This window comes from Schistocerca cancellata, chromosome 6, assembly GCF_023864275.1.
Source record: "Schistocerca cancellata isolate TAMUIC-IGC-003103 chromosome 6, iqSchCanc2.1, whole genome shotgun sequence".
NCBI lineage: Eukaryota > Metazoa > Arthropoda > Insecta > Orthoptera > Acrididae > Schistocerca > Schistocerca cancellata.
Window position 1 is genome coordinate 128,319,209 of NC_064631.1, and position 13,559 is coordinate 128,332,767.

Here is a 13,559-nt window from a genome sequence, read left to right on the forward strand (position 1 = left end):
GTAATGATTTGGCCACCAGCATCACCCAACTGGAATCCCTACGCCTGACAGAAGGAGGTATCCCATGACTTTTGTCACCTCAGTATACCACATGGTGCGCCATCAACGCCACAAGGCGTCTTTCTATCTACACTCCTGGAAATTGAAATAAGAACACCGTGAATTCATTGCCCCAAGAAGGGGAAACTTTATTGACACATTCCTGGGGTCAGATACATCACATGATCACACTGACAGAACCACAGGCACATAGGCACAGGCAAAAGAGCATGCACAATGTCGGCACTAGTACAATGTATATCCACCTTTCGCAGCAATGCAGGCTGCTATTCTCCCATGGAGACGATCGTAGAGATGCTGGATGTAGTCCTGTGGAACGGCTTGCCATGCCATTTCCACCTGGCGCCTCAGTTGGACCAGCGTTCGTGCTGGACGTGCAGACCGCGTGAGACGACGCTTCATCCAGTCCCAAACATGCTCAATGGGGGACAGATCCGGAGATCTTGCTGGCCAGGGTAGTTGACTTACACCTTCTAGAGCACGTTGGGTGGCACGGGATACATGCGGACGTGCATTGTCCTGTTGGAACAGCAAGTTCCCTTGCCGGTCTAGGAATGGTAGAACGATGGGTTTGATGACGATTTGGATGTACCGTGCACTATTCAGTGTCCCCTCGACGATCACCAGTGGTGTACGGCCAGTGTAGGAGATCGCTCCCCACACCATGATGCCGGGTGTTGGCCCTGTGTGCCTTGGTCGTATGCAGTCCTGATTGTGGCGCTCACCTGCACGGCGCCAAACACGCATACGACCATAATTGGCACCAAGGCAGAAGCGACTCTCATCGCTGAAGACGACACGTCTCCATTCGTCCCTCCATTCACGCCTGTCGCGACACCACTGGAGGCGGGCTGCACGATGTTGGGGCGTGAGCGGAAGACGGCCTAACGGTGTGCGGGACCGTAGCCCAGCTTCATGGAGACGGTTGCGAATGGTCCTCGCCGATACCCTAGGAGCAACAGTGTCCCTAATTTGCTGGGAAGTGGCGGTGCGGTCCCCTACGGCACTGCGTAGGATCCCACGGTCTTGGCGTGCATCCGTGCGTCGCTGCGGTCCGGTCCCAGGTCGACGGGCACGTGCACCTTCCGCCGACCACTGGCGACAACATCGATGTACTGTGGAGACCTCACGCCCCACGTGTTGAGCAATTCGGCAGTACCTCCACCCGGCCTCCCGCATGCCCACTATACGCCCTCGCTCAAAGTCCGTCAACTGCACATACGGTTCACGTCCACGCTGTCGCGGCATGCTACCAGTGTTAAAGACTGCGATGGAGCTCCGTATGCCACGGCAAACTGGCTGACACTGACGGCGGCGGTGCACAAATGCTGCGCAGCTAGCGCCATTCGACAGCCAACACCGCGGTTCCTGGTGTGTCCGCTGTGCCGTGCGTGTGATCATTGCTTGTACAGCCCTCTCGCAGTGTCCGGAGCAAGTATGGTGGGTCTGACACACCGGTGTCAATGTGTTCTTTTTTTCCATTTCCAGGAGTGTAGTAGTGGGCTGCTATCGTGATGTCTTGTCTCATCACTGAAGTCTGTCTGTGTAAACTGTATTCCAGCGACATACTAGTCTGCGTCGCAGCAACAACGTACGGAACGCAAGAGACCTGCACTACTGCGATGTCGTAGTCATAGGCGTAGTAAAGGTAACTCTTGTGCCACGTAACAGAGAGCGCACTGTGAACTGTGCCGCCACTGTCACGCGTCGTCGTCTCAGCTCCAATGCCCAGCTCGCTTGCGGGCACGAACTCGACGTAGTGGGCAGCGGTGAGAGTCCAAGTCTCGCTGATGATGGAGGCTCCGCAGTGATGGGAGCCACCGCGCAGCAGCGACGCCTGGTAAGGGTAGTCAGAGATGCTGGCGTTGCTGCCGCCGATGACCCGACCGTGGCCAGCTCACAGGGGCCACGCCCTGGTGGGCGAAGCCAGTCCCTCGGCTAACACGCACACTGCTACAATTAACACATGGAGCATGGTGGACGATGAGCGATCTACGTATACTCCTGTATTTAATTTCTTATATTTCATGGCGGGACGGACTCGTTAATGCTGATAAAACGTTAATTCGGAACTAGGAATTCTACATTTAGACCAGCCACGTGCCTTCCGTAGATAAATCTAAGTGGTCTTTGGACAGTAATACATTAATATCTTATCTTACTCGAAGATAAAAACGCCTCAGGGGAAGAACTGGGATATTTTTGAGACTGCAAAACTGTTTTCTACTTCACACGACACCGATCTGCTTATCAGCAATAGTACTTTGATGACAGACTATAATTACAAGAGATACCGTGAGAAAGCTCATCTCGTAAATTGTTTTACTAACAGAATAGTAAGTCTGCGAAATCATCTCAGCAACAACTTTTCACCGTTAACTGCTCCGTTGTCATAAGAAAAATTACGTCTACTGTCTGCTGAGATCCCCCTCGTCTCTCTCTCTCTCTCTCTCTCACACACACACACACACACACACACTCTCTCTCTCTCTCTCTCTCTCTCTCTCTCTCTCTCTCTCTCGCTGTGTCTCCCTTCCTTACTCGGCTCGTGTGTGTGTGTGTGTGTGTGTGTGTGTGTGTGTATGTTTATGTCGATTTAGGGAGTTGAACAACGTGATTCTTACCACCATTGGTAAAATAATCCATGTTACCAAGGGTAAAGGTACTAAATCTAAACGTGACTAACATAAATCGTCAATTAAAATTACAGTGTCTGACCCTCACTCTCACTCACATTCAGCGACCCAAACAAACCATTAAGCACGAGGGTTGGATCTTAAATAGTGGCAACTATTTATTCACAACCGATACAAAAGAGTTACATATTTGCACCTGTTGCTAATCCTTCGAAGTAGTCACCAGCGTTGTGTAGAACCCGTTGCCAGCGATGTGGAAGGCGTAGTATACAGTTAGCAGGGCGTGTTCTGTTGCTGGTGCGAATGGAGCAGTCTACTGCCTTTCGAATCTCTGAAACAGTTCTGAAGCTAATGCCACGAAGCCAAAACTGAAATGCCAACCCAACGAATGGCGTCATTATTTGTCGCCGCGCAAGTCGAAAGTGCGTCAGAGCCCCAGTATAGTGAAAGTGATGGTGTTATCCTAACGCATTACGTTCCTCCACGGCAGACCGTCAATGCACAGTATTACTGTTCGTTAATGGAGCATCACCTGCGACTAGCTTTGCGAAAGAAGCGGCGACACTTTCTGCGCAACCCACCCACCATTTTGCACGACAATGCGCGGGCGCATACAGCGCAAGCTGTGGCTGCTCTGTTCCGTCGATGGGACTGGGAAGTACTGTACCATCCTCCACATTCCCCGGACTTGTCCTTGTGACTTTCATTTGATTCCGAAGATGAAAGAAACACTTCGTGGCATACGCTTCAGCACTGTTCCAGAGATTCGACAGGCAATAGACCACTCTATTCGCACCATCAACAGAACAGTCTCTGCTAACGGTATACTGCGCCTTCAACATCGCTGGCAACGGGCTCTACACAACACTTGTAACTGCTTTGCAGGACGGTAACAGGTGCAAATATGTAACTTTTCTGTATTGTTTGTGAATAAACAGTTGCCACTATTTCAGTTCCAACCCTCGTGTTACTTATGAAGAATCTTTGTTCTTCTTGTAATGGGCAATAGGAACCTGTTTCTCACGCATGTGTGTGTTTTATTTTCTTTGAATACCTGAAAATTGTATTTAATCTTTGTAAGTCAGAAACCATTAAATGTAAAGTAGTCGCAGTAGCATGTTCCAGAAAATTGGCGATATAACTTCACCCTGTGACTGAAACAAAATGATAGTGTGACGTTTTTCTCTTGTCTTTTGGTAAGAGCGGAGCTCTGAAAATTTTTCGTATGACTTCTTCCTCCGTCTGCCTTAATGAGCAGACGCATATTATACGTGTATAGATGTTTACTGTCTTGTTCTTCGAGTTAAATATGAAAGAAATGTAAGGAAACTCCCGTTATTAATCCTCTAATAAGTTCTCCTAGTTCGGATATAGTTCTCCTAGTGTGGATATTTTCCTATTTGTGAACTAATTGACACTGTTTCATATTGCTTTGGTCACATTAGCAAAGTTGGTAGAGAATGGAGAGGAGACTTAATGGCGGAACACGCGTGGCGTTCTGTCATTAATTTGTCATTACGCACAGCAAGCTGCGTCCCTGAGTTTAGATATAGATCATTTTAACGTGTGTTGTGCTTATTACGTGCAAGAGATTTTTACGAATCATTCGGCCATTCGTCTCTAATTATTGATGCAGTCGAGATTCAGCCCTGTCAGATATCGGTCCTCTCAGTGATATAGACATACGGTGGTTGATGAAACTAGCTCTCATATTTCTTAGTAACGAATCAGTACTGTTACTGATGACAATAACTATGCGTTATTAAGGCCATACTTTGACCATCTGAACGATGTGTTGCTCGTTCTGGTGATGATCGCATTGTTTTGCTGAAGAATTTAAAAATTATCGCTTTACATTAAATTAAACTCATCGTGTCACTTGAGAATATTACGCTGACGCCAAGCTATAACTGACTTATGCAGAGACAGAGAGGAGTAATGCATCAACACAAACATGAAGAGCGTAAAGTCTGCAATTCTGTTTGCTTTAAAATGTGCTACTGAAATAGTAGCTGAAATCCAGGTAGTGTGGCTGGCTAATTACTTTATAAAAAAATCCTAGGATAAGCATTCCACCGTGACAATAGCATAAAACGTTCCCTCTAATAGTTTAGAGAGCAAGTCAGATACATGGCGAGAGCTTAAATCCGTACCATATTCGTCTCATTATCAGTTAAAGTAGGGGACAGACCAGCTGGTAAACTAAACATTGCCTACTTCTCTGGGTAAAGTATCCTCTGCCTATTTCTCTGAACATAAAATAGATACGGGAACGTGGCGTACTGTTATCAGTAGGCCACAAGCAGGTCGTATTGGTCGGTCCTCTCGCCAGAGCAGAAAGCCATGCATTATCGGACTGTGTCCTTTCCGAAGGTGAATGAGGAAGCCTTCGTATCACCTCAGAGGCCTAGTATTTGGTTTTGCTAACCACATCTTACTATGCGTCACTTCCAGCCACTCTTCTTCCCTCTGACATTTGATTCTATACCTCAAAAGCGACGAGTAGTAAATAGGGGGAAAACGCATTCAGCCATCTGTTTCAGAAAACTTACAGCGTTCCCCATTCCACTATCGTGAATTCTATTGTGAATTCGTAACCGGCGGAATGACACCTCTTTCCCTACCTTTACTAGAAGGAGAAGGGATGTATCTGCCTGTTGGGTACATCCGTTGACTAAAGTTAAGGACAACGGGGATTCGGATCAGGTGAAGAATCTCTCAGCACAGATAGCTGCCATATACTCCAGTTCCATCAAGAGTGCATCCAACTCTGCATCATGTGATGGAGTCGTTAGGTAAACGAATCTGAAGGACACGCTCAGGAAAATCACAGACAAGTGTAGGGAGTGCCGTTCCTTCCACCCATCTCCTAATACAGCTACATAGTTGTGATTTTGGTTGGAAATTTCATTAATACTCGAAAGAAAACATACGTTTGAGTGCAACCTATCGAGCTTTAGACTTGTCGTGTAACAAAAAACGTTAACAAAATTTATATTGTTGAGACAGTTGCATCAATGCATAATACCTTCTGCAAGTTTCTGGCCACCATGCACTCTTTCCCATAAAAAGTCGCCTTGTACTCTATAGCGTAGGTGCAACAGTAAAATTACTATAACTTGAACACACTGAGCTCCTTAATTACTGATGTTAAATGAAAGGACTGCGTCCTGCGAACAGAAGAGAAAAATAACACAGCTTTTGGTTCTTTTCACCTCCACAGATGGAAAAATGTTGCACCATCAGAAAATAGTTAATGTAGAGTAATAAAATTTCGGAAATACATTTATGTAGGTAACATATTAAAGTGATTAACATTGCGAGATCACAGATTGATGTAAGCGCGACAAAAGGTATTGTAGATCACAAATACTGGTACATTAATAACGGGTGTAACCGCCGGAATGTTGAATGAAAGTATGCAAAAGAGTATGCATTGTGTAACACAGACTTCGGATGTCAGTTTGAGCGATGGAGTTCCATGTCTGTTGCACTTGGTCGGTCAATGTGTAACGCCGGAAATGCATATCCTCCTATTTCCATTTATTGTACTATAAATTTGTTTTCCTTATTTTTGTTACCTGAATATATAACATTTCTGTGTCTTCGTATATTGTAATTGTTTTACTATTTGTATATATATATATATATTTATGCATTTATGTCGATGTATAATTGGTTTGTTTCGTAAATATTATTTGTATTTTTACGCTGGGTCTTGCCTAGGGAAAACTGCTATCGAACGATTACATCGATAGGTCGTGTGAAGAATCAAAGTGTGTAGGATCTTTGGTAGTGTTAACTCTGTTGCATGGAGCGCGGGCTGAGCAGAGAGGGAGAGTCTGGCTGGAGTAGCGAGTGGAGCAGGTGTGTTGTGTGAAGCTCCCGCGAGTTGCCGCGCTTTCGGGGTTTGGCAGCATGTAATTGCGCTCGACTTGCGATGATAGTTTCTGACATGGTGTCGCGGACGGGAAGCATTAGATGGCGCATATCAAGAGTCCGTTTCGTCTGGTGACCGTGTCGAGAAGAAGGCGCGTCAACATCCAGCTTCTGCAACAGCAACGGCCGACAATGAGTGACTGTCGCCACCTCCTCGATCGACGGCATCGAACCTACAATCAACCAACAAGGAAGACTGGAAGCACGTAAAGTTTTAGAACTGTATGGCAGACCTCAGCTTTTCAAACTGTACCATTTTCGTAACTATAATTACAGCAACTTAGCATGAACCTTTGTTGCTCATTGTCCCAATTGCTTTGCCAAGCAGGGTCCCTTCCTTTTCCGAAATAAGCCCGAGTGTCGTTGAAATTCAAACGCCAGCATCATTTTATTTCACTGCTTTAATTTCAAAGTTCAGTTAAGGTATTCATAGCTGGCTACAATATTTAGATTGCACAAGCACAAATTAAGAGTGCGAGTTTTGTTACCGTATTTTAGTTACCTGTGACTGCAGCTCAGCTTGGTACATACTAAATTTTACTATTGTTAATTGTTCAGAATCGTTTAATTCAAGTTCAAAGTTAAATCTCTTCTTTCTAAATTGCGTAGATTCAAGTAGCTTTAGAAATGATTGTTGAGGTAGTCCAAGACTAACTGTATTTTACTGAATTTCGATGTACTTCAGTAAGAAAGCTCACTATTAACTTCAGTCACTAAATTAAGTTTCGATTTTCCTGTTTTATTAATTCTTTTGCTAAACTAAGTCAGAATGTAGCGAAATTTATTACTTCTGACAAACTTTCAGGTTTCACACTACACGTGTCAACCTTCAGTTGCCACGCTTCTAGTGCTAATTATATGTGCAATAACCTTTCTTTTTCAGTTACCATAGTAATTGTCCATAGGACTGGCGACCGTAATTTTCCCCAAAACTCAAATATCCAATTATCGCTAGTTAATTGTTAACGTAACGGCCGCACATTTACTTTCTTTATTAACTCTACCCCTTTTCAAAATTAATTTCCACCAGTCTCATTTGCATTTTTCCTTTCATTTAGATGTAACCGTTTCCTCCCTTTTTACCGACAGGTTAACTTCGGTGACGATTGCTTTTCCAAAATTCCCAAGAGGTACACGCGGTTTCATTTTTCACTGTCATTAAGGTCGATACGTGAGGGGGAGGTTACACGTGGCGACCTGGTCACAGGACAATCTTCGGATTTGAGGTTGTTCTGGACACGAATTTTGCATTGTGTAAATCTCGTAACAAAGTACTGGTTACGAAATGGTCGTTACGTCAGCGAGTATAAGTAGTGGGAGTAATCCTAATTGTATTTGAGATTTGGCATTTATATTGAAAATTATTAAAATGAGTGAAGGCAACAATTGCCAAAATTTGGTAGACTTGGATACGGAACAATAAGTCGAACAGTGGGAAACGCGCACCGCGGTACCCATTGTTCAGGGGCAGACGGCTAGCATGAAAGGCGCGACCGCCGAAACGCAACAAAGAGCAGAAATGGAATTCCAAACTTTAGAAAATGTTTCGGAATCGGAAGTGAAAATCAAATCTGAATCCCTTGATGACGAATATGGGGGAACAATTAAAGAGGAAGCCGCTACGGAAGTAAAACCGGTAGTTTCCGGGAATTTAACTGATTTATTGAATGTTCTGATTAACGAAATCAAGAGTCAATCGGCCAAGCAGGAAGCTCAGTCTGAAAAAATTGAACGAAAGCTAGACAGTCAGAACAAAGCTATTAATGTTGTTGACAACAATGTTGGAGTTGTTAACACAAAAGTTGATAAAATCAAAGAAGATATTGTTGTGATTAATACCGAAATCGGTAATCTTAAACAGGAAATGATAGGCGTTCAGGCGGAAATTGCGAGCATAAATACTCGTTTTTATTCCGAAATTAGCAGAATCGAGAAGAGTGTAGGAGAATCATTTGCTCTGATCATCGAGAATAAGGTGACGGAACAAATTCAATTAGTGAAAAAAGAGGATCAAAAGAAGGTGGAAACTTTAAAGGCTTTAGTAACCGAAGTAGATACCAAAGTGACGAAGCAGGCTAATACCTGCGAAGAGAAAAAAAGGGAAGTAGGAACGCTTGCGACATCCACTTGCCAAGTAATTACGAGAGTGTCGGAATTAGAAAAGAAACTTGACGAAAAACAGAGCTATGTGCCAATCTATGCACATAGTTCGGAATTGTTGACGAAAGAGGAGCGGTTCGACCCCTTGAAAAAAGGCGGTATACACGCGACGGATTTCATTAAGAATTGTGAAAGAGTTTTACCCAGATCATGGACTAATGAGAGAAAAATTAATGAGATTATTGATGTGTTGGCTGGTGATGCCAAGCGTTGGGGCTTAAACCTCAACATTACGAACCTGACTTTTGACGAATTTAAAAATTTGTTTCTGGCTGAATACTGGTCAGAGCAAAAACAGCAAAGTGTCTGGCGCGAATTTGTCGTATCGAGGCCTTTCGATGCGAATTCACGCGGTTCGATGAAGGAGTTTTGTGAGGGCTGGATCCGCAAGTTGGAATATTTGCGTGATCGCCGCACGGAATCCGAAATAGTCTGGGAACTCTACAAAAAGCTTCCAGATGATACAAAACGCTACGTAGGAAGCAATTACAGGACAATAAATGATTTCCTGGGAAGAGTGGAGGACGAGGACAATTGGCGCAATAATCGCGACAGTGGTAGAGGCCGTGGTAACAACAACGGGTACCACAGCAACCACAACAATGATAACTATGGGAATAATGTATACCGCAATCTTGGCAGCAATAAGAATAGTGGTTGGGGCCGTAATGACAATCGGTACAATGCAAATAATAACAGGAATGACGGAAACCAGTATCACACTAGCGTGATACGGGCTTCGCAGAATAGTAATAACGCCAGAGGATGTGATCAGCCGCGTCAGCAGCATCCGGGGACCGTATCTGCTGGGACGAGACAGGGAAACCATTAGCCGCGCCGGTGAGGGGCCGACCGGGCGTAGAGAAATTTTGCAGCCCCAATAACAGGAGAAAACCCAGGTGTCGTCATTATGAAAATTCCGTATGGAATAATCAACGGTGGGAGAGTGTGCCAGTGTTAGGAGAAAGGAGTGCGCCCACGAGTCGTAGATCAGCTGTAGACAAGGAAGTAGAAAATACATTCACTGTCAGTGAGAACAATTTAAGTAGTGTTCCGGAAATCGATTATAAAGTGGCAGCTGTAACACCCACAGCGGAACTGGAGATTGAGTTTAAGAATGATTCGCAATTGTTGAGAGAAGATCATATGTCGGATAAAACGTCCGTCATCGAGCGAGGGGATGCAGAGAGGGATGAGGTCTGGTTAAGGCAGTTCGGTCGCGTATACGACGAACTAAGAGATTATAGGGGTCTGTATGGGAGAAGCGTTTATGGGGAGCGCGGGCAGGATTTGCCACGTCTCGTCCCGCAGGAAGATAGTGTTTGTGAAATGATAGAAAGTTCTGGCCCTAACCGGCAGACTTTACCAGAAACAGTTGATGTTAATGGGGAGCACGAGCAAGATTCGTCGTGTTTCGTCCTGCAGGAGTTAGATGTTGAAGTAGTAACGAAAAGTTCTGGCCCTAAACGGCAGACCTTACCGAAAGTCGTAGTGGTAGAAGTAGCCGACCCATCCGACGCAAACCTCCAGTTTAAACATTGCGAGAGTATTAAGGGGAAAGATTACGAAAATTTTAGTGATAGCCGGACACGATTGGTAGAAAAGCACATAGATTGCAGCGTGTATGAGGTTAGAGCTGACGTTATACGGTCAGACGGTAGCAGTGTGGGTTGCGCAGATCTAGAGGAAGTAATTGCAGATACTACTGGGCACATTCCTCCAGGTAGATTGGGAGATGAGATCAATCTGACCAAAGAGGAATCAACGAAGGTGACAATTAGTGAAATGATAGCAGGGCAACACTCACTAGTTGACGAGTTACTGGAAAAGGTTTCGGTATTGGAGGCGAAGCTACAGACTAAGCCTCAGGACAAACGTGTGGAAATTAAAACTGTATGTGAACAGAGGCTGAAAAAGCCGCCAGATAAGCCGGATTTAGGATCAAAGCCGGATGGTTTTTTCTAAAATGACCTGGATATAGACGAGGATTTACTGTGGGAAAATAAAGAAACAGTCGAGGACAAGTGTAGACAGATAGTAGTGTCTGCTAATATGCACGGCCTGCAACTAAACGTGTTGATTGACACCGGTGCAGAATTGAGTGCTGTATCTGGAAAAATATTTCAGTTACTGAAAGACAGACCTGGCGTCGTAGTTATGCCAGTAACAGGAGCGAAAATTATCGGTGCTACTGGGAAGGCCAGTAAACTGGTCACAAAACAGATTTTTGTCAACTTCGAGATATGTGGGGCACGATTTGAACAAGAGTTTGTCGTCGTGCCAGACTTAACTACAGAAGTAATTTTTGGGTTAGATTGGCTATTAAAGTACCGTGCAGTGATTAATTGCGAAAGCAAAACTTTGACATGTACGACACAAGATAAAACAATAGTAGTTAGCTTTGACGAGGCAGGAGACTGTGTGCGTAGGCAATACCAGCCTATACACATTGTTAACTGGCCGGATGGTATTGATGTAGGTATGAATTTGAACTACTGTAATGTGAGGAATCTCGGCACTGACAATATTGTAGAAAGTGATTTGGAAAGTATTGTAGACGGTGTGTCAAACGTAACACACTAACAAAGACGAGACCTGTATGAAGTAATAATGAGGAATAAGAGTGTGTTTCCAGACAAACCGAGTATTGGTGTGAAAAAAGATCGTTTGCCAGAAATAATGAAGCTAAGAACCGATGCTCGCATACGTCGTCATGACGCTAAAGCGCGTTTTGCTAAGTTTACAATCGGAGACTTAGTACTTGTAAAAGCTCATGAGAAATCGAGCGAGATAGACCATGAAATCTCTAAATTTAAGTTTGTTTATAATGGACCATATAAAGTCATTGGTATACCTCACACAAATGCTTATTGCTTAGAGTATCCAAGCTCTGGAAAACTATTAGGTATACGGAACATTGTAGACTTGAAATTGTACCAACCTAGGATCGATTAATACCACACAATGGGTAATTTGTACAGTATGTAAAATAGAGTGTAAATTTAACGATTTGCTAGATTGCCATGCTTTTGACTGACCAAGGTCATTAAAGAAGTTGTAATTAATAAGTAATTAATTTTGATTAATCAATTTAATTTTAATCAATTTAATCATGATCTAATCAACTGAAAAATGCAAGCTGCTAGTTTAAGTTTTCAGCTGAGTCACAGTACATTAAGGAATGTAAATATGATTTTGTAACTTGCTGTAAGATTTCATGAATGTGTGTTTTACTAGTCTTTGGCGATGTACTTAGACGCTGTTTTAAGTTTCAGGCTAGTACATGCTTGTGATGATGGACAGAATTGAGTTTTCCACTGTGGTAGTGTTTATGGACTCCTTGAGATTACTCGGGAGTGAGTTCTACCGAAAGAATTCACTGAAACGGACGTTCTGGGAATGCCGTTACAAGGGCGAGAGAGATCAAGCGTGCCGCACAGGTGGGCGCAACAATACTGGCGGGGCGGAACCGCTGTCGGCTCTTGAGCCACTGTCGGCTCTTGTGCCGCTGTCGGCATTCTTTGTACTTGCGAGTACGGAAGGCGGAGTTGTTTTTCTTCCTGGACAGCTGATGTGAAAGAATTCTGTTGTCAATATTTATGTTTTTGACGATCTGCTGTATATTATTTTCTTGTTTAGCTTTAAGTGCACACTCATGACGAGAATATTAATTATGAAGAGTTTATATAAAATACGTACTCTATGTAATTAATTATTAATTTGCGTATTTTGATATACCTGTTTTCTATGACCATGTAATCTGGTTAATTTTGTAAATAGTATTCCATTTCTTGATACTGCTAGGAATTTAGATTTTTAGAATAGCTAACCATTTTCTATGTTTTCTATGAATTTTAATATGTTGTCAACCTGTTTTATTTTGATCAAGATGACAGTGGAATAAGATTAGGAGTGTCTCCACTCAATTATTATCGTCTAAATATTGGTTTATGGTTAATTAGGCGAATGCTAAACTTTGTTGATGTTTTGAGCATATGCATTTCCGTTGTTTCTTTTTTGGGACATTTTCTGAGTCTGTTTAGGTTACACGAACATCCTCAGACAATGTGGGGCACGTGTAACGCCGGAAATGCATATCCTCCTATTTCCATTTATTGTACTATAAATTTGTTTTCCTTATTTTTGTTACCTGAATATATAACATTTCTGTGTCTTCGTATATTGTAATTGTTTTACTATTTGTATATATATATTTATGCATTTATGTCGATGTATAATTGGTTTGTTTCGTAAATATTATTTGTATTTTTACGCTGGGTCTTGCCTAGGGAAAACTGCTATCGAACGATTACATCGATAGGTCGTGTGAAGAATCAAACTGTGTAGGATCTTTGGTAGTGTTAACTCTGTTGCATGGAGCGCGGGCTGAGCAGAGAGGGAGAGTTTGGCTGGAGTAGCGAGTGGAGCAGGTGTGTTGTGTGAAGCTCCCGCGAGTTGCCGCGCTTTCGGGGTTTGGCAGCATGTAATTGCGCTCGACTTGCGATGATAGTTTCTGACATGGTGTCGCGGACGGGAAGCATTAGATGGCGCATATCAAGAGTCCGTTTCGTCTGGTGACCGTGTCGAGACGAAGGCGCGTCAACATCCAGCTTCTGCAACAGCAACGGCCGACAATGAGTGACTGTCGCCACCTCCTCGATCGACGGCATCGAATCTACAATCAACCAACAAGGAAGACTGGAAGCACGTAAAGTTTTAGAACTGTATGGCAGACCTCAGCTTTTCAAACTGTACCATTTTCGT

At 43.7% G+C, this 13,559-nt stretch overlaps 1 protein-coding gene across 1 annotated transcript in view; it reads right to left on the bottom strand.

Annotated features, from left to right (window-relative positions):
- Window positions 1-13,559, bottom strand: part of LOC126088186 (transmembrane protease serine 11D-like) — a 49,064-nt gene that overhangs the window by 7,322 nt on the left and 28,183 nt on the right. The window contains exon 3 of the mRNA XM_049906311.1: window positions 1,670-1,928. Within this exon, the coding sequence (XP_049762268.1) occupies window positions 1,670-1,928 (259 nt within the window). The remainder of the gene's footprint in view (window positions 1-1,669; window positions 1,929-13,559) is intronic.